The 27,511-nt window shown below is 42.1% G+C and overlaps 1 protein-coding gene across 2 annotated transcripts; it reads left to right on the top strand.

Annotated features, from left to right (window-relative positions):
- The first annotated feature begins 18,237 nt into the window (after positions 1-18,237).
- LOC125518410 (zinc metalloproteinase-like protein) lies at positions 18,238-22,485 on the top strand. Of its 2 annotated transcripts, none has more exons than XM_048683262.2 (10): positions 18,238-18,498; positions 19,038-19,284; positions 19,396-19,608; positions 20,200-20,280; positions 20,358-20,444; positions 20,532-20,627; positions 20,740-20,793; positions 20,881-21,942; positions 22,034-22,073; positions 22,169-22,485. In XM_048683262.2, the coding sequence occupies exons 2-10, from the start codon at positions 19,045-19,047 to the stop codon at positions 22,315-22,317; spliced, it is 2,022 nt and encodes a 673-aa protein (XP_048539219.1). In that variant the 5' UTR covers positions 18,238-18,498; positions 19,038-19,044; the 3' UTR covers positions 22,318-22,485. The 2 variants fall into 2 exon arrangements, with proteins under 2 accessions (XP_048539219.1, XP_087390604.1); XM_087534478.1 differs by lacking the exon at positions 18,238-18,498 and adding an exon at positions 18,524-18,656.
- Positions 22,486-27,511: the final 5,026 nt, after the last annotated feature.

A 27,511-nucleotide genomic window follows, 5' to 3' on the forward strand; every position in this document is an offset into this window, starting at 1 on the left:
TTTCATGAAGATCATTGGACAAAATAAATTTGATTCTTAGTAATAGTTTTAAGATATGATGATGTGATATGTGAGTTATGTTGATGAGTAATTATGCTTTAGTAAGAATATTGGTGTTAAGGTTTGTGATTCCCTATGCAAGCACGAAAGTCAATAATTATGCAATAAATTATATCTTACTTGTGGTGCATTATCCGGTGTTAATTATGCTTAATGCTCGCTTATGAGATTATTCGTTTCTTGGTTGGTCGCTTCTCAATCTTTTGCTAGCCTTCATTTTGCACTAAGTATGATCTCTACCTGTGCATCCAAAAACCTTTAAGCCTGTTTTGCCACATGAGTCCACTATATCTACCTATATGCGGCATTCTTTTTCTGTTCTAAGCAAATTTGTATGTGCCATCTCTTATTTGCAAAATAAACTTCTCTTTTGTCTGTTCGTTTCGCTCGCGGAGCGGTGAGGGGTGGCTGCTATGTGCTATTATCAAGATGAGTGTTTATTCACTTGTCAATTCACGAGAGTAAGGCAAAGGTATTAGGGATGCCCAGTCCTGAAATGAAAAATGAATTTACTTTACGTTGTCAAATAATAAATTCCTTGAAAAGTGTTGGTATGGAAGGCACCCGTGGATACGGTTAGCCATGGAAAGTGAAAGTATGGTGGAAAAAGGAATAAACTTTATTTTCTGTTTGGGAACCGCCTATGATATATCTAAGCATGGAAAGTATTGGGAACTCTAAGTCATTTTTGTTGGTGGGAATGATACACCTCCCAAAATATTTTTATCTCTAATTTTTCGCTTTGAGCTCTGGCACCTCTACAAATCCCTACTTCCCTCTGCGAAGGGCCTTTCTTTTAATTTATGCAATTTTCATTTTTGAATTTGAGTCTCCATATTCTCTTATAAAAACACCAACTAGGAGGCAATACGATCGTACTTGAGCATTGGGTGTAGTTAACATGTGAGTGTGTTTCATGAATGGATCAATGATTGAGCATGATGGGCTAGGGATAACTTATTTTAGCGTTGATATTTTGAAAGACATGGTTGCTTATTGATATGCTTGAGTTTTTAAATTATCGTGTCAAAACTAGACTATTGCTTTGAACAATATAAAAGTCCAAATGTCCATGCTACAAAGAAAAGAATATGATATGACATGATAGGCAACATTCCACATCAAAAATTCTATTTTTATCACTTACCTACTCGAGGACGAGTAGGAGTTAAGCTCGGGGATGCTGATACGTCTCCAATGTATCTATAATTTTTGATTGTTCCATGTTGTTATATTATCAATCTTGGATGTTTTATAATCATTTTATAGTCATTTTATATCATTTTTTGGTACTAACCTATTGACATAGTACCAAGTGCAAGTTGCTGGTTTTTTTCATGTTTTTTACATCACAGAAAATTAACACCAAACGGGGTCCAAATGTCACGAAACTTTACGAAGATTTTTTATGGACCAGAAGACACGTAATGAGCCCTGGTTGCGCCTGGGGGTGCTCCGAGGAGAGCACAACCCACCAGGGCACGCTAGGAGGCCTAGGCGCGCCCTGGTGGGTTGTGCCCACCTCGGGTGCCCCCCGGACCGCCTCTTTGCTCTATAAATACCCCAATATTACCAAAACCCTAGGGGAGTCGATGAAATATTAATCCAGCCGCTACAGAGTCCAGAACCACCAGATCCAATCTAGACACCATCTCAGATGGGGTTCACCACCTCCATTGGTGCCTCTCTGATGATGCGTGAGTAGTTCTTTGTAGACCTTCGGGTCCGTAGTTAGTAGCTAGATGACTTCCTCTCTCTCTCTCTGAATTCTCAATACAATGGTCTCTTAGAGATCTGTATGATGTAACTCTTTTTGCGGTGTGTTTGTTGGGATCGATGAACTTTGAGTTTATGATCAGATCTATCTCTTTTTATATCCATGAAAGTATTTGAGTTTCTTTGATCTCTTTTATGCATGATTGCTTATAGCCTCATATTTCTTCTCTGATATTTGGGTTTTGTTTGGCCAACTTGATCTATTTGTCTTGCAATGGGAAGAGGTGCTTTGTAGTGGGTTCGATCTTACGGTGCTTGATCCAAGTGACAGAAGGGGAACCGACACGTATGTATCATTGCGACTAAGGATAAAATGATGGGGTCTATCTCTACATAGATAGATCTTTTCTACATCATGTCATCGTTCTTATTGCATTACTCCATTTCTCCATGAACTTAATACACTAGATGCATGCTGGATAGCGGTCGGTGTGTGGAGTAATAGTAGTAGATGCAGGCAGGAGTCGGTCTACTAATCTTGGACGTGATGCCTATGTAATGATCATTGCCTGGATATCGTCATGATTATTTGAAGTTCTATCAATTGTCCAACAGTAATTTGTTCACCCAGCTTTTGCTATTTTTCTCGAGAGAAGCCACTAGTGAAACCTACGGCCCCCGGGTCTCTTTCTCATATTATTTGCCTTTGCGATCTATTTTCCTTTGCTTTTATTTTCAGATCTATTAAACTAAAAACACAAAAATACCTTTCTGCAATTTCTTATTATTTATTTTATTTGGCGTTCGATCTATCAATCTACTACAATTTATCTCACGTCCGTTTGCCTATCTTGAGGCGCCGTACCCGGAAGGGATTGACAACCCCTTTAACACGTAGGGTTGCAAGGATTTGTTATCTGTGTACAGGGGCTGTTTACGTTGTGTTGCTTGGTTTTCCTACTGGTTCGATAACCTTGGTTTCATATCTGAGGGAAATACCTACCGCCGTTGTGCTGCATCATCCCTTCCTCTTTGGGGAAATACCGACGTAGCTTCAAGCGACATCAGAGAGCAACAACGGTCATAAACATGCATTATGCATAAGTAACATTGGACACTAGCATGATTAGGATATGAACACCATGAACATAAATATCATAGAGGCTATGTTGGTTTTGATTCAACTACATGCATGAACATGTGCCAAGTCAAGCCAGTCGAACATTCGGAGGAGGATACCATATCATCATACAACAACACAATCATTTAAACGCAATGTTGATATCCAAGATAAATCATTATCCACTCTTAGCTACTCATGCATGGAATGAGAAACTATAATCTCTAATTGACATTGCAAACATGTTTAATCATAATGGGCTGAATCATGGATACTAGGTTAAACATATTTACACAAACAGAACAAGTCGAGTTCATACCGGTTTCTCTCTGCCATGACCAGTTCATTGAATATTGTCATTATTGCCGTTCACTTGCATGACCGAACGGTGTGAAAATAATAATAATAATAGTGCAAGAGTGTCGTGGACTAAGCTGGAATCTGCAAACATTTTATTCAACAGGAGAAGACAAGGTAAAATGGGCTCTTTATTAGATCAACAGTTATTCATGTGAGAGCCACTCAACATTTTCATCGTGGTCTTCTCCTCGGTAAGACTCGAATAAAAAGGAAAGAAACTCAGAGAAACACACTGGAATATTTTTGTAGTTTTTGGTTTTCTTGAACAAGAAAATAAAAAGGGAAAGCAAAAACGAGAAAAACTATTTACACGAGAAAGCTCCCAACAAGCAAAAGAAGAAGAAGGGTATCTTTTTGGGTTTTCTTTTTAGTGCTACAGCTAAGCATGCATAGAAAGTAAATAAACTACAACTTTTTTTGGTTTTTCTAAGGTTTTTCAAACACACAAGAAGAAAGCAAGAAAATAAATTTAAGCATGGATGATACAATGAAAAAGTGTGAAAACCAACAAATGGAATAAGTGAACATGAATGTAATGTCAGTGAGAAACATGTACTCCCCTAAGCTTAGGCTTTTGGCCTAACTTGGTAATCGATCGGAAGCCTGGATAGTAGTTGGGGTACTAAGGAGCGGGCATCCACTGGTCCCACTAGTGAGGCTCTTCCTCCTCCTCTGCAGTAGCCTGATCATTCCGGTAGGCGATGATGTCCGCATGCATAATCCTATATCCGCCCCTGGCAACGGGATCAAACAAAGAAGGAGCTAGCAATGGAATAACATCATGAGTGATGACGCTGAAAACTAGGTTATATGGAACAGAGATGTTAGGAGATTTGATATCGGTAAAATGGTGGTGATCCATGGCCGCGCGGTCTAGGTAAACCTTGGTCAGAGGGTAATCATGATGGCGTATCTCAACCTCGAAGTGACCCGCCAAACGAGTAGCAAAAATCCCACCATGAATTTTACCCTTGGACCTGTTAATGTGGAGGCGACGTGCCACAATAGCTCCCAAGCTATAAGTGTTGTTGCCCTCTAGTGCACGACGTAAAACAACAGAGTCTGGTGCGCTGAGCGCACCCACCTTTTCCCTAGCAAGCAAACACTTAGCGATAAATAAAGTAAAATAATGCACCGCAGGAAAGTGTATGCTAGTGGCAGTGACGGCCGACACCCCTCTCTCATCTCCCACTGTCAGAGTACAATAAAAGGCCTCAAACTCTGCTGGCCTAGGCTCAACTAAACTTCCATCAGAAGGGATCATGCATATGTTACAAAATTCAGTAAGTGGTATCTGATGGGTTTCAACATATAAATCAAACCATACTTCAGGGGGATTATTCCTAGAAAGGAAACTAAAGCTTTGAACAAAGGAGTTTGTGAGGAGATGATACTGTTCACATTCAGCTGCGATGAAGTCGGCGAGGCCGGCATTAGCAGCATATTGTGTGAACTCCTGAAGGATTCCAGCCTCTTCCATGAACGGTGTGTGCGGCCATTCGCACGGCCGTACTTCCGCCAACCTCCGAGGATGGGGATCATTGTCATATGACTCCCCAATAACACCCTTGGAGTTCTTCTTGGAGCCAAACTTCCTAAAGATATTCATGGTTTTCCTATGAAGAAAAATTCTGAAATTTATTAGCCCACAAAATTTTCTCAACAAAACTTCACAAAAATGATACCAACTACTCACAGGGATACATAGAGGCCATAGCAAGCATTCAAACTACTTAGAACTCTAAGAATTCAACATACATGCTCATCTACAGCAGCACCAAGAGTATCTAATTATTCAAAATATAAACTACTAAAACAAAAACTAATTAGACAAACGGTGGAGTCACATGCCAAGCAACAATCCCCCGAAACAGTTTCAGAAACGGAGCTTCGAGCAAAGAGATCGTAATCCGCGGGCTTGAGAGCAAGAACAAGGAAGAGAGAGCTATGGGAAATTATTTTCGGAGGTAGGTGATGATGTGGTGTAAAGAGATAAGTGAGAGGGCCCATGTGGGGACCATGATACGTCTCCAATGTATCTATAATTTTTGATTGTTCCATGCTATTATATTATCTGTTTTGGATGTTTAATGGGCTTTAATATACCTTTTTATATTATTTTTGGGACTAACCTATTAACCGAAAGCCTAGTGCAAATTGTTGTTTTTTTTGCCTATTTTAGTGTTTCGCAGAAAAGGAATATCAAACAGAATCCAAACGGAATGAAACCTTCGCAAGTATCTTTTTTGGAACAAACGTGATCCAGGAGACTTGGAGTGGACGTCAAGGAAGCAGCGAGGCGGCCATGAGGTAGGGCGGCGCGCCCAGGGGGTAGGCATGCCCCCCACCCTCGTGGGCCCCTCGCAGCTCCACCGACCTACTTCTTTCGCCTATATATACTCTTATACCCTGAAACCTTCGGGGAGCAACGAAACACCTTTTCCACTGCCGCAACCTTCTGTACCCGTGCGATCCCATCTTGGGGCCTTTTCCGGCGCTCCGTCGAAGGGGGATTCGATCACGGAGGGCTTCTACATCAACACCATAGCCTCTCCGATGATGTGTGAGTAGTTTACCACAGACCTTCGGGTCCAAAGTTATTAGCTAGATGGCTTCTTCTCTCTCTTTGGATCTCAATACAAAGTTCTCCTCGATCTTCTTGGAGATCTATTCAATGTAACTCTTTTGTAGTGTGTTTGCCGAGATCCGATGAATTGTGGGTTTATGAACTTGATTATCTATGAATCTTATTTGATTCTTCTCTGAATTCTTATACGCATGATTGGATATCTTTGCAAGTCCCTTCGAATTATTGGTTTAGTTTGGCCTACTAGATTCATCTTTCTTGCAATGGGAGAAGTGCTTAGCTTTGGGTTCAATCTTGCGTTGTCCTTTCCCAGTGACAGCAGGGGCAGTAAGGCATGTATTCTATTGTTGCCATCGAGGATAAAAAGATGGGGTTTATATCATATTGCTTGAGTTTATCCCTCTACATCATGTCATCTTGCCTAATGCGTTACTCCGTTCTTATGAACTTAATACTCTAGATGCATGCTGGATAGCGGTTGATGTGTGGAGTAATAGTAGTAGATGCATAATCGTTTTGGTCTACTTGTCACGGACGTGATGCCTATATTCATGATCATTGCCTTAGATATCATCATAACTATGCGCTTTTCTATCAATTGTTCGGCAGTAATTTGTTCACTCACCGTAATACATGCTATCTTGAGAGAAGCCACTAGTGAAACCTATGGCCCCCGGGTCTACTTTACATCATATAAGTTTCTGATCTACAATTTTAGTTTACTATTTATTTTTGCAATTTTTATTTTCCAATCTATACCACAAAAATACCAAAAATATTTATCTTATTATCTTTATCAGATCTCACTTCTGCAAGTGGCCGTGAAGGGATTGACAACCCCTTTATCGTGTCAGTTGCAAGGTTCTTATTTGTTTGTGTAGGTACTAGGCGATTTGCGTGTAGTCTCCTACTGGATTGATACCTTGGTTCTCAAAAACTGAGGGAAATACTTATCCTACTTTGCTGCATCACCCTTTCCTCTTCAAGGGAAAACCAATGCATGCTCAAGAGGTAGCAAGAAGGATTTCTGGCGCTGTTGCTGGGGAGATCTACGCCAAGTCAAGACATACTAAGTACCCATCACAAACTCTTATCCCTCGCATTACATTATTTGCCATTTGCCTCTCGTTTTACTCTCCCCCACTTCACCTTTGCCTTTTCTTCGCCTTCTTCTCGTATGTATCTTTGTTTGTGTTTCCATGTACCTTCTATTTGCTTGCATCTTTGCTTGCTAAAATCTATTGATGTGGATCCACTTAAAGTGTTCTACTTGGATCATCTTCGATCCTTATGCGCTCGTGCTGAAACCCCAACTAGCCTAGTTGATGGGAAATCTTTAGATGAGCATGCTCATTTTGTGCGTCACCGTTTGTCTGAAAAAGGGAGACTCTTATGGGATCAAATAAACAGATTGTTGTGTTATGCTTGGAATCTTTGTGAAATTTATGATTTTACTTGTTGCTCTAAGAACCCTAAAAAACACCTCCCCTACCTATGTGAGTTTAATGATAATGAAATCTTATCTTCTTATGCAAAGGGTGTTTATAGTTACTACAATATCGAACAAATTGAAGAAATTGTTGCTTCTAAGGGTGCTTATGAAGTTGCTTCTTTGATAGAAAAGTATGATATTACTCTCTACAAATCTTAAATTTTTGACATACTTAAACATTGCTATGAAAACTATGCTCATAATGTCTATGTCAAAGAATTTATTGAAAGAATGACTGTTGCTTGGGAAGAAAATAATGATAAGCATGAATCTATAGATAATTATGATTCCGATGATTTGATTTAAATATCCCTTGATGAACATGATTCTTGCTATTCTTGTGGCCATGATGCCAATATTTATGAAGATGAGTTTGCTATAGTTCCTTATGTTAAACATGAGATCGTTGCTATTGCACCCATACTTGATAGTTCCTTCGATGAAAAGCATGATTGTAATGATGTTATTATAAGTTCTCTTAATGACAATTGTGGTAATGATATGCAAAACCTCAAGCTTGGGGATGCTAGTTTTTCTATGACTACTATTTGTTGCAATGATCATGATTGGGGTGATTTTTATTATGATCTTGAAAATTTATTTAAGCCCCATGATGAATATAAGATTGACAATAATGTTTGCAATATTGAAAGTGGGTTTATAAGAGTGTCAACTTTAGATCCCACGTATTTGGAGAATGTTCAATCTTATGCAATTTTCGATAAAAGTGGGTTTGAAGAGGTCATGACTTTAGTTAATGTTAATCCCACTATTTTGGAAGAGTGTCAACTTCGCATGCATGTGGATCATGTTGAAAATATTTTATGTGATAGCTATTTTGTTTAATTTTCTTATGATCCCACATGTAATTATTATGAGAGAGGAAAATATGATTGTAGAAATTTTCATGTTACTAAATTACCTCTCGTTATGTTGAGATTGCTATCGTTTCTTTCCGTTTCTTTGCATATGCTAGTTTTTGCTTGCTATGATAATTTGTTTGCCTATAAGATGCCTATGCATAGGAAGTATGTTAGACTTAGATGTGTTTGTCACGTGTTTCATGATGCTCTCTTTGTGCTTCAATTCTTGTCTTTCATGTGAGCATCATTGAAATTATCAATGCCTAGCTAGGGGCGTTAAACGATAGCGCTTGTTGGGAGGCAACCCAATTTTATTTTTGTTTCTTGCCTTTTGTTCCTGTTTAGTAATAAATAAATCATCTATCCTCTGTTATGATTGTGATTTTTATGTTTTAATTAGTGTTTGTGCCAAGTAAAGCCTTTAGGATCTTCTTGGATGATTGTTATTTGATCTTGCTGAAAAAAACCCAGAAAGTATGCGCTCACAAGAATAATTTTTATTTTTAAGCAGAGAGCGATAAAATACTGATTCCAACTGCAGTAGGTCAATATACAAATTATTTACCGTGTCCTAATTTCTCAGGATTTTTGGAGTTACAGAAGTATTCTAAACCTACAGATTACTACAGATTGTTCTGTTTTTGACAGATTCCATTTTTCGTGTGTTGTTTGCTTATTTTGATGAATATATGGCTAGTATCGGGGGGTATGAACCATAGAGAAGTTGGAATACAGTAGGTTTAACACAAATATAAATAAAGAATGAGTTCATTACAGTACCTTAAGGTGATGATTTGTTTTCTTATACTAACGGAGCTCATGAGATTTTTTGTTGAGTTTTGTGTTGTGAAGTTTTCAAGTTTTTGGGTAAATATTTGATGGATTTTGGAACAAGGAGTGGCAAGAGCCTAATCTTGGGGATTCCCAAGGCACCCCAAGGTAAAATTCAAGGACAACCAAAAGCCTGAGCTCGGGGCATCCCCTCTTTTGTCTTCGTCTATCGGTAACTTTACTTGAGGCTATATTTTTATTCACCACATGATATGTGTTTTGCTTGGAGCGTCTTGTATGATTTGAGTCTTTGCTTTTTAGTTTACCACAATCATCCTTGTTGTATACACCTTTTCGGAGAGACAAACATGAATCGGAATTTATTAGAATACTCTATGTGCTTCACTTATATCTTTTGAGCTAGATAATTTTGCTCTAGTGCTTCACTTATATTTTTTAGAGCACGGTGGTGGTTTTATTTTGTAGAAATTATTGATCTCTCATGCTTCACTTACATTATTTTGCGAGTCTTTTAGAACAGCATGGTAATTTTCTTTGGCTATAAAATTAGTCCTAATATGATTGGCATTCAAGATGGGTATTATAAAAACTTTCATATAGAGTGTTGAATACTATGATACTTGATAGATGTTTTGAGATATAAAGGTGGTAATGTTAGAGTCATGCTAGTTGGGTAATTGAGAAATTGAGAAATACTTGTGTTAAAGTTGGCAAGTCTCGTAGCATGCACGTATGGTAAACGTTGTGTGACAAATTTGAAGCATGGGGTGTTCTTTGAGTGCTTTCCTTATGAGTGGCGGTCGGGGATGAGCGATGGTCTTTTCCTACCAATCTATCCCTCTAGAGGCATGCGTAGTAGTACTTTGTTTTGAGGGCTAATAAAATTTTGCAATAAATATATGAGTTCTTTATGACTAATGTGAGTCCATGGATCATACGCACTCTTACCTTTCCGCAATTTGCTAGCCTCTACGGTGCCGTGCATTGCCCTTTCTCACCTTGAGAGTTGGTGCAAACTGCGCCGGTGCATCCAAACCCCATGATACGATACGCTCTATCACACATAATCCTCCTTATATCTTCCTCAAAACAGCCACCATACCTACCTATTATGGCATTTCCATAGTCATTCCGAGATATATTGCCATGCAACTTTCCACCATTCCGTTTATTATGACACGCTCCATCATTGTCATATTGCTTTGCATGATCATGTAGTTGACATCGTATTTGTGGAAAAGCCACTTTCATAATTCTTTCATACATGTCGCTCTTGATTCATCGCATATCCCGGTACACCGCCGGAGGCATTCACATAGAGTCATATTTTTGTTCTAGTATCGAGTTGTAACATTGAGTTACGAGTAAATAAAAGTGTGATGATCATCATTATTAGAGCATTGTCCCAGGTGAGGAAAGAAGTTGGAGACTGTAAAATAAAAAAAGAGGTAAAAGAAGCCCAAATGAAAAAACAGGCCAAAGAAGCCCAAACAAAATGAGAGAAATAGAGAGAAGGGACAATGTTCCTATCCTTTTTCCACACTTGTGCTTCAAAATAGCACCACGATCTTCATGATAGAGAATTTCTTACTTTGTCACTGTCATATACTAGTGGGAATTTTTCATTATAGAACTTGGCTTGTATATTCCAATGATGGGCTTCCTCAAAATGCCCTAGGTCTTCGTGAGAAAGCAAGTTGGATGCACACCCACTTAGTTTCTTTAGATGAGCTTTCATACACTTATATCTCTAGTGCATCTGTTGCATGGCAATCCCTACTCCTTGCATTGACATCAATTGATGGGCATCTCCATAGCCCGTTGATTAGCCGCGTTAGTGTGAGACTTTCTCTTTTTTTGTCTTCTCACATAACCCCCATCATCATATGCTATTCCACCTATAGTGCTATATCCATGGCTTGCGCTCATGTATTGCGTAAGGGTTGAAAAGGCCGAAGTGCGTTAAAAAGTATGAACCAATTGCTCGGCTTGTCATCGGGGTTATGCATGATGGGAGCATTTTGTGTGACGGAAATGAAGCATGGCCAAACTATATGATTAGGGATAAGCTTTCTTTGGCTATATTATTTTGATAAGACATAATTGATTGGTTAGCATGCTTAAAGTATTACTATTTTTTATTTCAATATTAAACTTTTATCTTGAATCTTTTGTATCTGAACATTCATGCCACAATAAAGAGAATTACATTGAAAATTATGTCAGGGAGCATTCCACATCAAAAATTCTGTTTTTATCATTTACCTACTCGAGGACGAGCAGGAATTAAGCTTGGGGATGCTTGATACGTCTCCAACGTATCTATAATTTTTGATTGTTCCATGCTATTATATTATATGTTTTGGATGTTTAATGGGCTTTAATATACCTTTTTATATTATTTTTGGGACTAACCTATTAACCGAAAGCCCAATGCAAATTGTTTTTTTGCCTATTTCAGTGTTTCGCAGAAAAGGAATATTAAACGGAATCCAAACGGAATGAAACCTTCGCGAGGATCTTTTTTGGAACAAACGTGATCCAAGAGACTTTGAGTGGATGTCAAGGAAGCAGCGAGGCGGCCACAAGGTAGGGTGGCGCACCCAGGGGGGCCAGGAGCGCCCCCACCCTCGTGGGCCCCTCGCAGCTCCACCGACCTACTTCTTTTGCCTATATATACTCTTATACCTTGAAACCTTCGGGGAGCAACAAAACACCTTTTCCACCACCGCAACCTTCTATACCCGTGAGATCCCATCTTGGGGCCTTTTCCGGCGCTCCGCTGGAGGGGGATTCGATCACGGAGGGCTTCTACATCAACACCATAGCCTCTCCGATGATGTGTGAGTAGTTTACCACAGACCTTTGGGTCCATAGTTATTAGCTAGATGGCTTCTTCTCTCTCTTTGGATCTCAATACAAAGTTCTCCTCGATCTTCTTGGAGATCTATTCGATGTAACTCTTTTGCGGTGTGTTTGCTGAGATCCGATGAATTGTGGGTTTATGAACTTGATTATCTATGAACATTATTTGATTCTTCTCTGAATGCTTATATACATGATTTGATATCTTTGCAAGTCTCTTCGAATTATCGGTTTAGTTTGGCCTACTAGATTCATCTTTCTTGCAATGGGAGAAGTGCTTAGCTTTGGGTTCAATCTTGCGGTGTCCTTTCTCAGTGACAGCAGGGGCAGCAAGGCACGTATTGTATTGTTGCCATCGAGGATAAAAAGATGGGGTTTATATCATATTGCTTGAGTTTATCCCTCCATTCTTATTAACAGCCACTTTAGATTAGCATGAAACCGAAGAACTTCCGTAAATCACTAAGTTATCTCAATGGGGATATGAATGTCCCCAATAATAAGCATTTCATATTTCTTTTTGGCAGTAGGTAGAGGTATTTGAAAACTTCCAATAGTGATTGTCGGAGATTTTTCGATAACATTAATACCACTCACTTGGAATTGTTTCTTTGGAAAGTGCACCGTATGATCATTACCATTGATATGAAAAGTGACCTTGCTTTTATTGCAATCAATAACAGCCCCTGCAGTATTCAACAAGGGTCTACCAAGGATAATCGACATGTTGTCGTCCTCGGGCATCTTAAGTATAACAAAGTCAGTCAAAATAGTAACATTAGCAACAACAACGGGCACATCCTCACAAATACTGATAGGTATGGCAGTTGATTTGTCAGCCATTTGCAAAGATATTTCAGTAGGTGTGAGTTTATTCAAATCAAGTCTTTTATATAAAGAGAAAGGCATAACACTAACACCAGCTCCTAAATCACATAAAGCAGTTTTCACATAATTCTTTTTGATAGAGCAAGGTATAGTTGGTATTCCCGGATCTCCAAGTTTTTTAGGTACTCCATCTTTAAAAGTATAATTAGCAAGCATAGTGGACATTTTAGCTTCCAGTATTTTTCTCTTATTAGTGATGATGTCCTTCATATACTTTGCATAAGGAGGCATTTTCAAGATATCAGTCAAGCGAGTACGCAAAAAGACTGGCCTCAGCATTTTAGCAAAGTGTTCAAATTCTTCATCATCTTTCTTTTTAGTTGACTTAGGTGGAAAAGGCATAGGTTTTTGAACCCGCGGTTCTCTTTCTTTACAATGTTTTCTAGCCGCAAAGTCACTTTTATCATACCTTTTATTCTTAGGTTGTGGGTTATCAAGATCAACAGGTGGTTCTATCTCAACATCATTGTCTGGTTCTTTACTTGGTTGAGAGTCTTCATGAACATCAGCATTAGGTTTTTCATTATCACTAGGTGAATGTTCATTACCAGACCGAATTTCAGCATCAGAGATATAAACTTCATTATCATTGTCAGGAGGTTTTTCTATTTCAGGTTCGCTAGGAGCATGCAAAGTCCTATCATTTTTCTTTTTCTTTTTAGAAGAACTAGGTGCAATGGTGTTGTTCCTTTGTGAATCTTGTTCAATTCTTTTTGGGTGTCCCTCGGGATAAAGTGGTTCCTGAGTCATTTTACCTCCTGTAGTTGCAACTCTAACAGCAAAGTCATGTATATTATTATTCATTTCATCTAGCAACTCTCTTTGAGATTTAGCAACTTGTTCTAACTGAGTTTGAACCATAGAAGCATGCTTTCCAACACCTCTAACATCATTTGAGATTCTAAATAGCAAGTCACTCAAGCGAGCAATCATATCAGAATTGTATTTCAATTGTTTCATAACATTTGCATTGAAGTGATCTTGTTTTCTAATGTAATTTTCAAACTCATAAAGGCATTGGCTAGGGTGCATATTATGAGGATTGTCATTATCATTGAACTTCATAAGAGAATTTACCTCTATCACCTTAGGAAATGGTGGTGTATTAAGCCCATGTATTTCTTCAATAGGAGGTAATAACATCCTCAACTTTAATACCTTTTTCCTTCATAGATTTCTTTGCCTCTTGCATATCTTCAGGACTGAGATATAATATACCCCTCTTCTTCGGAGTGGGTTTAGCCGGTGGTTCAGAAAGAGTCCAATAATCATAATTTTTCAATATGTTATTCAATAATTCCTCAGCTTGTCCAACAGTTCATTCCGTGAAAACACAACCAACACAACTATCTAGGAAATCCCTAGAAGCATCGGTTAGTCCATTATAGAAGATATCAAGTATTTCATTTTTCTTAAGAGGATGATCGGTCAAAGCATTAAGTAATTGGCAAAGCCTCCCCCAAGCTTGTAGGAGACTCTCTTTTTTAATTTGCACAAAGTTAAATATTTCCTGCAAGGCAGCTTGTTTCTTATGAGCAGGGAAATATTTTTCCGAGAAGTAATAAATCATATCCTGGGGACTACGCACGCAACCAGGAGCAAGAGTATTGTACCAAGCTTTAGCATCACCATTTAATGAGAAAGGAAATAATTTGAGAATAAAGTAATAGCGAGTTTTCTCGTCATGAGTAAAAAGGGTTGCTATGTCATTCAACTTAATAAGATGTGCCACAACAGTTTCAGTTTCATAACCATGGAAAGGATTAGATTCAACCAGAGTAATTAACTCTGGGTCGATAGAAAATTCATAATCTTATCATCAATAAAGATATATGAAGTAGCAAACTTAGGATCATATTTCATTCTAGCATTCAGAGATTTTTCTTTATACTTGCATAGTAATTTCTCTAAATCATCTCTATCCTTACAAGCAAGAATGTCTCTAGTTGTCTCCTCATTCATAACATAACCTTCCGGTAACTTAGGCAATTCATATCTAGGAAGCCTAGTTCTAGCAGGTGTTTCAAGAGATTCAGTTTCAAGCTCATCATTAGATTCATCAACATCATGTTGTATTACTCTAGCAATTTGTTTATCAAGAAATTCACCAAGTGGCACATCATCATTATCAAGCAAGGTACTAGCATCATCATAAACATTATCCATAGCAGAAGTAGCATCATCAATAACTTGCGACATATCAGAATTGATAGCATGTGATGGTGTTGCAAGTTTACTTATAACAGAAGGTGAATCTAAAGCAGAATTAGATGTCAGTTCCTTACCTCCCCTCGTCTTTGAGGGAAAAATCTTATTCTTAGCATCCTTTAGATTCTTCATAATGATAAATTGATAATAATCCCAAGTGACTCAAAAAATATAGCTATGCTCCCCGGCAACGGCGCCAGAAAAAGGTCTTGATAACCGACAAGTATAGGGGATCGCAACAGTTTTCGAGGGTAGAGTATTCAACCCAAATTTATAGATTCGACACAAGGGGAGCCAAAGAATATTTGAAGGTATTAGCAACTGAGCTGGCAATTCAACCACACCTGGAGATTAATTGTATGCAACAACGTGATCAGCAGCAAAGTAATATGATAGTTTTGCTGATAGTAGCAGCAGTAACGGTAACAGTAACACTGATAGCAGTAGTTTTGTAGCAAGTGCAATAGTAACGATAGCAGTAGTAACATAGCAAGATCAATATAAGATAAATTCATAGGAATTGGATCGGTGACTTGTTGGATGATATTCATCATGAGACAGTTATAACCTTGGGTGATACAACACTAGCTCCAGTTCATCAATATAATGTAGGCATGTATTCCATAAATAGTCATACGTGCTTATGGAAAGAACTTGCATGATATCTTTTGTCCTACCCTCCCGTGGCAGCGGGGGCCTATTGAAAACTAAGGGATATTAAGGCCTCCTTTTAATAGAGAACCGGAACAAAGCACTAACACACGGTGAATACATGAACTCCTCAAACTACGGTAATCACCGGGAGTGGTCCCGACTATTGTCACTCCGGGGTTGCCGGATCATAACACGTAGTAGGTGACTATAACTTGCAAGATCGGATCTAGAACATGGATATAATGGTGATAACATAAATGGTTCAGATCTGAAATCATGGCATCCGGGGCCCAAATTGACAAGCATTAAGCATGGCAAAGTCATAGCAACATCAATCTTAGAACATAGTGGATACTATGGATCAAGCCCTAACAAAACTAACTCGATTACATGATGAATCTCATCCAACTCCTCACCGACAAGCGAGCCTACGAAGGAATTACTCACTCCCGGGGGAGAGCATCATGGAATTGGCGACAAAGAAGGGTTAGTGATGACGAAGAACGAAGACCCCCCTCTCCGGAGCCCCAAACGGACTCCAGATCTGGCCTCCCGATGAAGAACATGAGGTGATGGCGGCTCTGTCTCATGGATCGTGATAATTCTTTCTCCCTGGTTTTTTCTGGAAAAATATGATTTTATAGCGTCGGTTTCTGGGTCTACGGGGCCACCAGGTGGTGACAACCAACCTGGGCGCGCCAGGAGGGGGGCGCACCCTGGTGGGTTGTGCCCATCCAGGTGCCCCCCTCTGGTGGTTCTTGGCTCCAGAAATTCTCTTTATTTGTATAAAAATTTCGTAAAGTTTTGTTCCATTCTGAGAACTTTTATTTCTGCACAAAAACAACACCATGATAGTTCTGCTGAAAACAATGTCAGTCCGGGGTTAGTTTCATTCAAATCATGCAAATTAGAGTCCAAAACAAGAGGAAAAGCGTTAGAAAAAGTAGATACGTTGGAGACGTATCAATGATACCCAAACGACGTCTAAGAGTAAACGTTAGACCTAATCGGTATTGAACGAACACAATATGTATACCCCGTTGCAAAGCACATGCATTTAGCCAACTAGATGATACCCCACACATTGTTGGCTTCTTGCGGTAATGTTTTGAATATATTTGAATGTGAATTTGATTGTGTGGCCTATGAATATTTGGAGCAATTATATGAAATTTTTATTAATTCCAGATAACTCAATAGAATGGAAGTTCCCACGCATGTTTGCAACGTGGGTTTTTCTTATGCTTTTTTTTAATAATTTGAATTGCTTACCACATATATGTCACCTGGTGGTTTTTTTAAGGAAACACTTTGCATTGCCCGACTGATCTCGCACGATTGTAAGCCGCGTCCAGTGATCGACACACGTCCTAGGCCCCACGCGCCGCTTATCCACCCGCCTTATCCCAACGCAGCATCGCACAACCACACAATTTCCTACTCACGTCTTTGTCTTCCTCGTTCTCTAGACCGAGGCCAACAATGGCAAATTGACGCCCACCGCTGCTGCAAGCTTCCTGCTCCCCTCCGTTGCTTCTCCTGCCCCGCCGCTGCAAAGCAAATGATGGCCACCGCTTGCCACAATTGCTGCAACGAAAGTCGCTCTCGGTCCTTATTTCTACATAGGCAAATGCGGGCGCTGGAGATGTTTCAACTGGGGGTCGCCGTGCCGCCACCGCTGACGCAGATGCTGCAGGGGCAACTATTGAGGTTGTAGCGGAGGTTGCATTCGCGCACTGGTGCCGGTGACTCCTAGTGCAGCGCTGGCTGCCGGCTCTCGGAACCGCGATGCAGCTCCTGGCGCAACAATGGAGCACTCGCCAGCAGCTGTCGGAGCTACGATGCAGCTACTGGCGCTGCAAAGGAGCACTCGCTGGCGGCTCCCAGCGCTGCCATGGAGCGCTGGCTAGCGGCTCTTGGAGCTGCGATGCAACTCCCGACACCGCAACGGAGCGCTCGTCGCAGGCTCCCAGCGCAGCAATGGAGCGGTCGCCGGCGGCTCTCAAAGCTGCAATGCAGCGCTCGGCGTTGCAATGGAAACGCTCGCCGGCGGTGCCCTGGTGCTGCGATGAAGCGCTAGGCGACGGGCTTCCTGGTGCTGCGATGCAACACTTTACCGGCGGCGGCCCGTTGCACCACAAGGGGATGGGAAGCATGTTTCTCTGTAGCATCACTGGCGAGCGACGACCAGCAAAAGACGCAGTCTATCTTGGGGCAAGTTGTGGCCGACTGCGGATGTTGAGGGGGATGAATCCACTGCAGGAGTGTGGGAGAGCGATGCGGGATCCGCGAGGCCCAACGCGACGGTTGTGATGGGGCGCATCTAACGGTCATGGATGTGACTTACGTTTCCCTCAAATTGACCGGTTTACGCCTAGCACTAGCTTTTTTCTTATGCTTGGTTGTATGTTGTGATTGACTTTTTTCATGCATGTTGTATGATGAGGTGGATTTGCATGTTAAGAGAAATAGGTTAGTGGGCTACTTTCTTTGTACAAAGTTGAATCATCTATTTTGGAACGGAAGTAGTTAGTAGTAGCATTTGGATACAGAAGATATGCACAAATTTGGATATGCAGCAAGTTACACAACCAGGTTCAGAAGGCGCGTTTTGTACATACGGAGGCGTAAACCTCATCAGCCCGTCAGCGATGACGCGAGCGACGGAAGCCGTGACGGCACCGAACCCGGGGTCCGTGTGACCGCCGACGGCGTGGTCCTCGTCGTCTTTGCGCTCTCGAACGTTCCGCTCTCCTCCAAATAACCCACACCCAAGGGGCGGGGAGGCGGCCCATCACTTCCCCGCGTCCAGATTCCGGAAGCACCCTTCCGTCGCCTCCTCCGTCGGCCGATTGCTCCGTGGTGCTCGCCTCGGCGAGAAGCCTCTGCCTAGGTGCGTACGGTCGCTCAACCGCCTCTACCCGCAGGCTTCGATTTCCTCTTTCGCCGCTCGCTTTGGTCGGATAGGCGGCTGCCTGCTGCGATTTTAGCCCGGGTGGTTGCGGTTAGGTCGGGAATTTCGGTCGAATTGGGGGCTGTCTTAGGATTCCAGTAAGTATTCAGCTGTGGTAGTACTAATTTGTAAGTCTAGTTTTCTACAGCTTCGGTAAAGATCACATGGAAGCATTGCGGTAGCAATACCAGTGGGAATTCTGCCCCCTTTTGGTTGCGCGGATAATAAATGGAGCCTCCAATTTTTTTCCTCTGCTTCTGACGGAATCTCGGAAATTAGGAGTAGTGTACAGGACGATAGCAATTGGGCTCAGGATTGACCCCATGGTATTAACAGGATGCGTTGAGCTTATTTTCATGGCTAATTTTCCATCTTCCCTTCACACTGATAATACTGATGAGATGACACTCTGGTTGTACTAGATACTAGCATGATTATATCAAACACGTAAACTGACAGCATAAGGTGGTTTTTGTCAGGAACAAAATGGATGAACAGAGAATAGCTCGAATATCGGTCACTTGGAGAGGCAGGCAACTTGATGTTGATGCAGACCCAAGTTGTACGGTGAAGGAATTTGGGCAACTGCTCCAGGATTTGACTAATGTTAAACCAGAGACGTTGAAGCTCATAGTTCCGCAATCTGTAAATAAAGGTTCCAAGCTGATCAGTCCATTTTCAGACCCCCATTCAAGCTTAACACTGAAAGAAGCTGCTGTCAGTGAGGTAAGATGCGCATGCACTGCACGTATATTGAACATGCTGTTGGGTAATCGCTAATGCAATGGTGAATGACATCATTTCTATGCACCTTTTCTCTCTCTTTTCGTGCATCAGGGTAAGCCTATTAGAATGATGGGTGTCTTTGAAGATGAAATTGAGGAAGTATCAGACAATGGCAAAAGACCAGATATGCGGATAATTGGATTTGAAGAGGAAGAACAACGGCTGAGGCAACGATCTTCAGGCAGGCCCCGAGTTTCACTGAAACTTCCACAGGGTCAATACATCTTCTGTGATTTTCGTACACTTCACTTACCCGGGGTTGAGGTTAGTCAATTTTTTAACCCCATATATGTTTTTCGGTTCATATGAGACAGATCCATTGGATAACAATCAGGACACCAGTTTGCTCTTTTTGGACCCCGTATATGTCAACCTACCATAAATCTTACTCCTGCTCATGCTACTTTGTACCTTTACATTTTTGGTCTTCCTGCTGGAATAATTCTCTTTCCATTGGATCATTTGAGCAGTCAGCAGTGTGTATGTCATAGACAATGATTTGCAAAGTATGAAAAAACTAGATTGTGTAATTTAAACAAATATCTATACAGGAGAGCATAGAAAACCCAAAATCATGTTGTCTGCTAATTTATTTATTTAGTCCAGAATAAATGAACATAATTTTGAAACCATGTGCATCTCATACCACTAACTTTCTAGAATGATGAAATCCATGTTGTACTCCTTGATCGTGTCAGGTGTTACCTAAAAAACCCTACTTTCTCTGTACCCTTTGTTAAATAAATGGATGCTAGTAGCAGCAACTTTCTGTTTGATTTGTATAATCGTGGATAGGCGGCCAATCATGGCATCTTAAATTAAAATTGTGCGCTTATTTCCTTTTTTGGGTGCCAGTTGAATCCACCACCTTCGGAAGCTCTGAAAAGAATGCACATGCTTGCATGTGACCCTGGCATAATTGCAATCATGAACAAGGTAACAATCTTCAAGTGGCAAGTCTGTTTCTTTGTGCACTTTCATATTTACACAGTTAGTTTTTTGGGTTTTTTCAGCATAGATGGCGAGTGGGAATCATGACTGAAATGGCACCAGTGGGATATGTAGGTGTTAGTCCGAAATGCATTCTAGGCTTCAATAAGGTGAATATAAGTTATTCTCATACAATACAATTAATATTCATCACGCAGCAATTTTTGTTTTCTGAGTATTGTGTGCTATTCATATAGAACATGGGAGAGGAGATATCCCTTCGCCTACGAACTGATGATTTGAAAGGATTTCGGAAATACGAAAGTATCAAGAAAACTCTGCTCCATGAACTTGTAAGTTTTTTGGTTTTATATTTCCATAGAATTTGTATTTCGTATGCGGATCAGCCTTTTGCTATAGTTACGGGCTTTTACATTTTTTTACTTGTCTATTCATTGATTTCAGGCGCATATGGTGCACTCTGAGCATGATGCCCACTTTTTCGCTCTTAATAAGCAGGTTCGTTATTTTAGCTGCCCCTGTTACCTTTGTTTGCCAGCTGTTTACTTCACCTGATCCTCAACTTACAGTTATTTTTCTGTTCAGTTGAATGAGGAAGCTGCATCCTTGGACTGGACCAAATCAAGTGGACATGTGCTGAGTGGCCGCAAAATATTTGATTCCTATGAAGATGAATTTGATTTAGAACCGGAAGCTCATGTTGTCGGTCACAAACTTGGGGGAGGATCGAGTTCACTGGCAAGTGCCCGTGTGTTGCCAGGGGTAGCTGCTTATCAGCGTCTCTTGAGTGCATCATCAACAGATATGGGGAGTTCCCACAGTAGTGTTACTAAATCTGTGGAAATATATAATGTGCAAGGTACACAAGCTGAACCTGATCCGGATGATGCTGGTCAATATTTTGTTCAGGAAAATGTGAAGACGGAACCAGACCCAGATGATAATGATGCCATGCCTGTTGATGTAACAATTGTGACATCAGGACCAGCAGGTTTTGTAGCATCTACAGAGCAGAATACCATAGGTTATTCTGAGCCTGTTCTTGATGATGTTGCCAAGAAAAGCTCTGTTGGTTACCTAGAACCTGATCCTGATGATTCCGCAGATGTTGACATGCTTAACAAGGACATCAATGGTGAGCATGATAATGAACCTGATCCTGATGACGGCACTAGTGAATTTGTCCTAGAATCTGGAAACAAGATGGAAGTGGAGATGGAGCCGAGAACTGACTCCACAGTTCTGAAATCTGAACCTGACCCTGATGACTCCTCTAGCTCTATTCAAACCCAGAAGGTGAGCATTGATGGGAAGCACATGGCAGAACCTGATCCAGATGCTAGTAGCTGCGGAGCTGTTCTGACATCTGGAAATAAGATTCAAGCGGAGATTGGGCAGAGCAGAAACCACTCAGTTTTGGAGTCTGAACCTGATCCTGACGACAATGCTGCTAATTTGAAGAGCGATGAGCTGCAAAGAATAGAAGAGCCAGTGGCAGCCCTATGCTCGCGCCTCCATAAGGCTATTGAAATGCTCCGGTCGCAAGCAACACCTTCAGAGGCAGCCTCTGCACTTCAAACACTCTTCAAAATTATCAAGAATGTGATAGAGAACCCAAACGATATTCGGTATAGAAGACTGCGTAAGGTATGCTTGGTTTCTGTATGTTATGCCTTTGTCTTCTGATGCAACTGAAACAAATTATTGCTAATCCTCATCCTTTCCTCCAAACTTCTAGACCAATCCTCATTTCCAAAGGAGCGTGGCGAATTACAAAGGTACATCTCTTACCTCTGCGAACTGCCACTTAAGTCTTAAAATTCTGCTGTTCACGAGGAGTAACTATCTTCTTCCCCTCTCCTCTCAAAACCAGCTGCGATGGAGGTCCTCGAGTTGATTGGCTTCTGCGAGGATGTCGTTTCAGATGAGATTGGGCGTGCAGAGACCTATCTGGTACTGAAGAGGAACGATCCTGGGTTGCTGTGGCTTGCGAAGTCCTCCCTTGAAGTATCCATGGCTTGATAAACCTTCCAGCTATAGACCTGTATATCATGACATTTCATTCCCTTTGTGCTGCAAAAATGGTTTTGTGTGGTCTTGTGGGATGAGAATGAGAACATTAAACTATGTGTTGTCTGCCAGCTTCTCAACTGTATATCAAATATATGTGATTGCAGATAGACTCGTAAACATCTTGTCTGGGGCTTATGCTAAATTGAATTGTTTGGAGAAACATTGAGCATCACAAATGCTGTGCTCACTGTGCAGTGCTCCCTTTTTGGACTTTGGAGAGAGCGCCACACAACTTTTTTTTTGAGCGTGGATACCGTGACACCTTTTTTAAGGGGTAAACCAAGTTCTTATCCATAAAAAACCACACTTCAGGTCAGGTCATGAGATTGGCCAAGCCAGACATAACGCCCGTGACCTAGGAAGAGAGAACCTGGCTAAACTATGTGCATCTGAATTAGAAGCACGATCTTCAAAAGTAAAATTACGTTGAAATAAAATTGCTTGAAAGTAAAATTATGTTGAAATAAAACTGCTTGAAGTCTAATTTCGCTAATGATAGCTCCATAGTTGCCTTGGCTGCCCTTGTTGATATTGGCTGCCCTTGTTGATATCATCAATCACTTTCGCGATGACAAAATGTTGGATGTTGAGATCTTCGGCTAGTGCAATTGCCTCTCGGCAAGCAATCGCCTCTAGTTTGAGGAGTCTTCGGCCAACTCCAACGCACGACCCCAAATGGTCCGGCCATGTCCGTTTGGGGTAAGCGGACACAAATCGCGGCCCAACGCGCGGGAGGAAGCGGACAAATGTTCATTTTTTTGTTCGCCGTGGACGCATTCCCAACCCAAATTTAGGCTGCGTTTGCGTCAAAATAGACAGCGCGCGGACGGACGGACGCGCTCTCTTGTCCTCCACTGACCCACTTGTCGGGGACACAACGCACCCACTCCCTCCCCCCTTTCCCCAAACCCTCCCACGCTCCCCCTCCATTGCCGGTGCCCCGAAGAAACCCAGCGACCAGGCCACCACCACCGCCCGCCCCCCTGATACGTCTCCAACGTATCTATAATTTTTTATTGTTTCATGCTATTATATTATCAACCTTGGATGTTTTTGTTGGGGAACGTAGCAGAATTTAAAATTTTCTACGCATCACCAAGATCAATCTATGGAGTTATCTAGCAACGAGGGAAAGGGGAGTGCATTTACATACCCTTGTAGATCGCGCGCGGAAGCGTTCAAGAGAACGGGGTTGATGGAGTCGTACTCGTCGTGATCCAAATCACCGATGACTGAGTGCCGAACGGACGGCACCTCCGCGTTCAACACACGTACGGTTGGGAAGACGTCTCCTCCTTCTTAATCCAGCAAGGGGGAAGGAGAGGTTGATAGAGATCCAGCAGCACGACGGCGTGGTGGTGGAAGCAACGGTGTTCTCGGCAGGACTTCGCCAAGCTCAGCGAGAGGGAGAGGTGTCACGGGAGGGAGAGGGAGGCGCCAGGGGCTAGGGTGCGGCTGCCCTCCCTCCCCTTACTATATATAGGGCCCCTAGGGGGGGTGGCCCTAGAGATTGGATCTCAAGGGGAGGGGAGGCGGCCAAGGGGGGTGGCTTGCCCCCCAAGCCAAGTGGGGCGCCCCCCACCCCTAGGGTTTCCAACCCTAGGCGCAGGGGGAGGCCCAAGGGGGGCGCACCAGCCCACCAGGGGCTGGTTCCCTTCCCCACTTCAGCCCATGGGGCCCTCCGGGATAGGTGGCCCCACTCGGTGGACCCCCGGGACCCTTCCGGTGGTCCCGGTACAATACCGGTGACCCCCGAAACTTTCCCGATGGCCGAAACCGGACTTCCTATATATAATTCTTCACCTCCGGACCATTTCGGAACTCCTCGTGACGTCCGGGATCTCATCCGGGACTCCGAACAACTTTCGGGTTACCGCATACTAATATCTCTACAACCCTAGCGTCACCGAACCTTAAGTGTGTAGACCCTACGGGTTCGGGAGACACGCAGACATGACCGAGACGACTCTCCGGTCAATAACCAACAGCGGGATCTGGATACCCATGTTGGCTCCCACATGCTCCTCGATGATCTCATCGGATGAACCACGATGTCGTGGATTCAATCAATCCCGTATACAATTCCCTTTGTCAATCGGTACGTTACTCGCCTGAGACTCGATCGTCGGTATCCCAATACCTCGTTCAATCTCGTTACCGGCAAGTCACTTTACTCGTACCGTAATGCATGATCCCGTGATCAACCACTTGGTCACACTGAGCTCATTATGATGATGCATTACCGAGTGGGCCCAGAGATACCTCTCCGTCATACGGAGTGACAAATCCCAGTCCCGATTCCTGCCAACCCAACAGACACTTTCGGAGATACCCGTAGTGCACCTTTATAGTCACCCAGTTACGTTGTGACGTTTGGCACACCCAAAGCACTCCTACGGTGTCCGGGAGTTGCACAATCTCATGGTCTAAGGAAATGATACTTGACATTCGGAAAAGCTCTAGCAAACGAACTACATGATCTTTGAGCTATGCTTAGGATTGGGTCTTGTCCATCACATCATTCTCCTAATGATGTGATCCCGCTATCAATGACATCTAATGTCCATAGTCAGGAAACCATGACTATCTTTTGATCAACGAGCTAGTCAACTAGAGCCTCACTAGGGACGTGTTGTGGTCTATGTATTCACACATGTATTACGATTTCCAGATAACACAATTATAGCATGAACAATAGACAATTATCATGAACAAGGAAATATAATAATAACCATTTTATTATTGCCTCTAGGGCATATTTCCAAAAGTCTCCCACTTGCACTAGAGTCAATAATCTAGTTATATTGTGATGAATCGAACACCCATAGAGTTCTGGTGTTGATCATGTTTTGCTCTAGGGAGAGGTTTAGTCAACGGATCTGCTACATTCAGGCCCATATGTACTTTACAAATATCTATGTCTCCATTTTGAACACTTTCACGAATGGAGTTGAAGTGACGCTTGATATGCCTGGTCTTCCTGTGAAACCTGGGCTCCTTGGCAAGGGCAATAGCTCCAGTGTTGTCACAGAAGAGAATCATCGGGTCCGACGCATTGGGAATGACTCCTAGGTCGGTAATGAACTCCTTCACCCAGATTGCTTCTTGTGCTGCCTCCGAGGCTGCCATGTACTCCGCTTCATATGTAGATCCCGCCACAACGCTTTGCTTGCAACCGCACCAGCTTACTGCCCCACCATTCAAAATATACACGTATCCGGTTTGTGACTTAGAGTCATCCAGATCTGTGTCGAAGCTAGCATCAACGTAACCCTCTACGACTCTTCGTCACCTCCATAAACGATAAACATATCCTTAGTCCTCTTCAGGTACTTCAGGATATTCTTGACCGCTGTCCAGTGTTCCATGCCGGGATTACTTTGGTACCTTCCTACCAAACTTATGGCAATGTTTACATCAGTCTGGTACACAGCATAGCATACATGATAGACCCTATGGCCGAGGCATAGGGGACGACACTCATCTTTTCTCTATCTTCTGCCGTGGTCGGGCATTGAGCCGTGCTCAATCTCGTACCTTGCAACACAGGCAAGAACCCCTTCTTTGACTGATCCATATTGAACTTCTTCAATATCTTGTCAAGGTACATACTCTGTGAAAGACCAATGAGGCGTCTCGATCTATCTCCATAGATCTTGATGCCTAATATGTAGGCAGCTTCTCCAAGATCCTTCATTGAAAAACACTTGTTCAAGTAGGCCTTTATGCTTTCCAAGAATTCTATATCATTTCCCATCAACAGTATGTCATCCACATATAATATGAGAAATGCTACGGAGCTCCCACTCACTTTTTTGTAAACACAGACTTCTCCATAAGTCTGTGTAAACCCAAACGCTTTGATCATCTCATCAAATCGAATGTTCCAACTCCGAGATGCTTGCACCAGCCCATAGATTGAGCGTTGGAGCTTGCACACCTTGTTAACATTCTTAGGATCGACAAAACCTTCCGGCTGCATCATATACAATTCTTCCTTAAGGAAACCATTAAGGAATGCCATTTTGACGTCCATTTGCCATATCTCATAATCATAGAATGCGGCAATTGCTAACATGATTCGGACGGACTTCAGCTTTGCTACGGGTGAGAAAGTCTCATCGTAGTCAACCCCTTGAACTTGTCGATAACCCTTAGCGACGAGTTGAGCCTTGTAGATGGTCACATTACCATCTGCGTCTGTCTTCCTTTTAAAGATCCATTTATTTTCTATGGCTCGCCGATCATCGGGCAAGTCAGTCAAAGTCCATACTTCGTTTTCATACATGGATCCTATCTCGGATTTCATGGCTTCTAGCCATTTGTCGAAATCTGGGCCCGCCATCGCTTCCTCATAGTTCGAAGGTTCACCGTTGTCTAACAACATGATTTCCAAGACAGGGTTGCCGTACCACTCTGGTGCGGAACGTGTCCTTGTCGACCTACGAAGTTCAGTAGCAACTTGATCTGAAGTTTCATGATCATCATCATTAACTTCCTCTCTAGTCGGTGCAAGCACCTCAGTAACATTTTTCTGAGTTGCGCCACTTTCCGGTTCAAGAGGTAATACTTCATCAAGTTCTACTTTCCTCCTACTTACTTCTTTCGAGAGAAACTCTTTCTCTAGAAAGGATCCATTCTTGGCAACAAAGATCTTGCCTTCGGATCTGAGGTAGAAGGTATACCCAATAGTTTCTTTAGGGTATCCTATGAAGACGCATTTTTCCGACTTGGGTTCGAGCTTTTCAGGTTGAAGTTTCTTGACATAAGCATCGCATCCCCAAACTTTTAGAAACGACAGCTTGGGTTTCTTCCCAAACCATAATTCATACGGTGTTGTCTCAACGGATTTCGATGGAGCCCTATTTAAAGTGAATGCGACAGTCTCTAAAGCATAGCCCCAAAATGACAGCGGTAGATCGGTAAGAGACATCATAGATCGCACCATATCCAATAGAGTGCGATTACGACGTTCGGACACACCATTATGCTGAGGTGTTCCAGGCGGCGTGAGTTGTGAAACTATTCCATATTTCCTTAAGTGCGTGCCAAATTCATGACTCAAGTATTCTCTCCCACGATCTGATCGCAAGAACTTGATTTTCCTGTCACGTTGATTCTCAACCTCACTCTGAAATTCCTT

This window comes from Triticum urartu, chromosome 7A (assembly GCF_056163025.1).
Source record: "Triticum urartu cultivar PI428250 chromosome 7A, HENAU_Tu73, whole genome shotgun sequence".
Classification (NCBI taxonomy): Eukaryota; Viridiplantae; Streptophyta; class Magnoliopsida; order Poales; family Poaceae; genus Triticum; species Triticum urartu.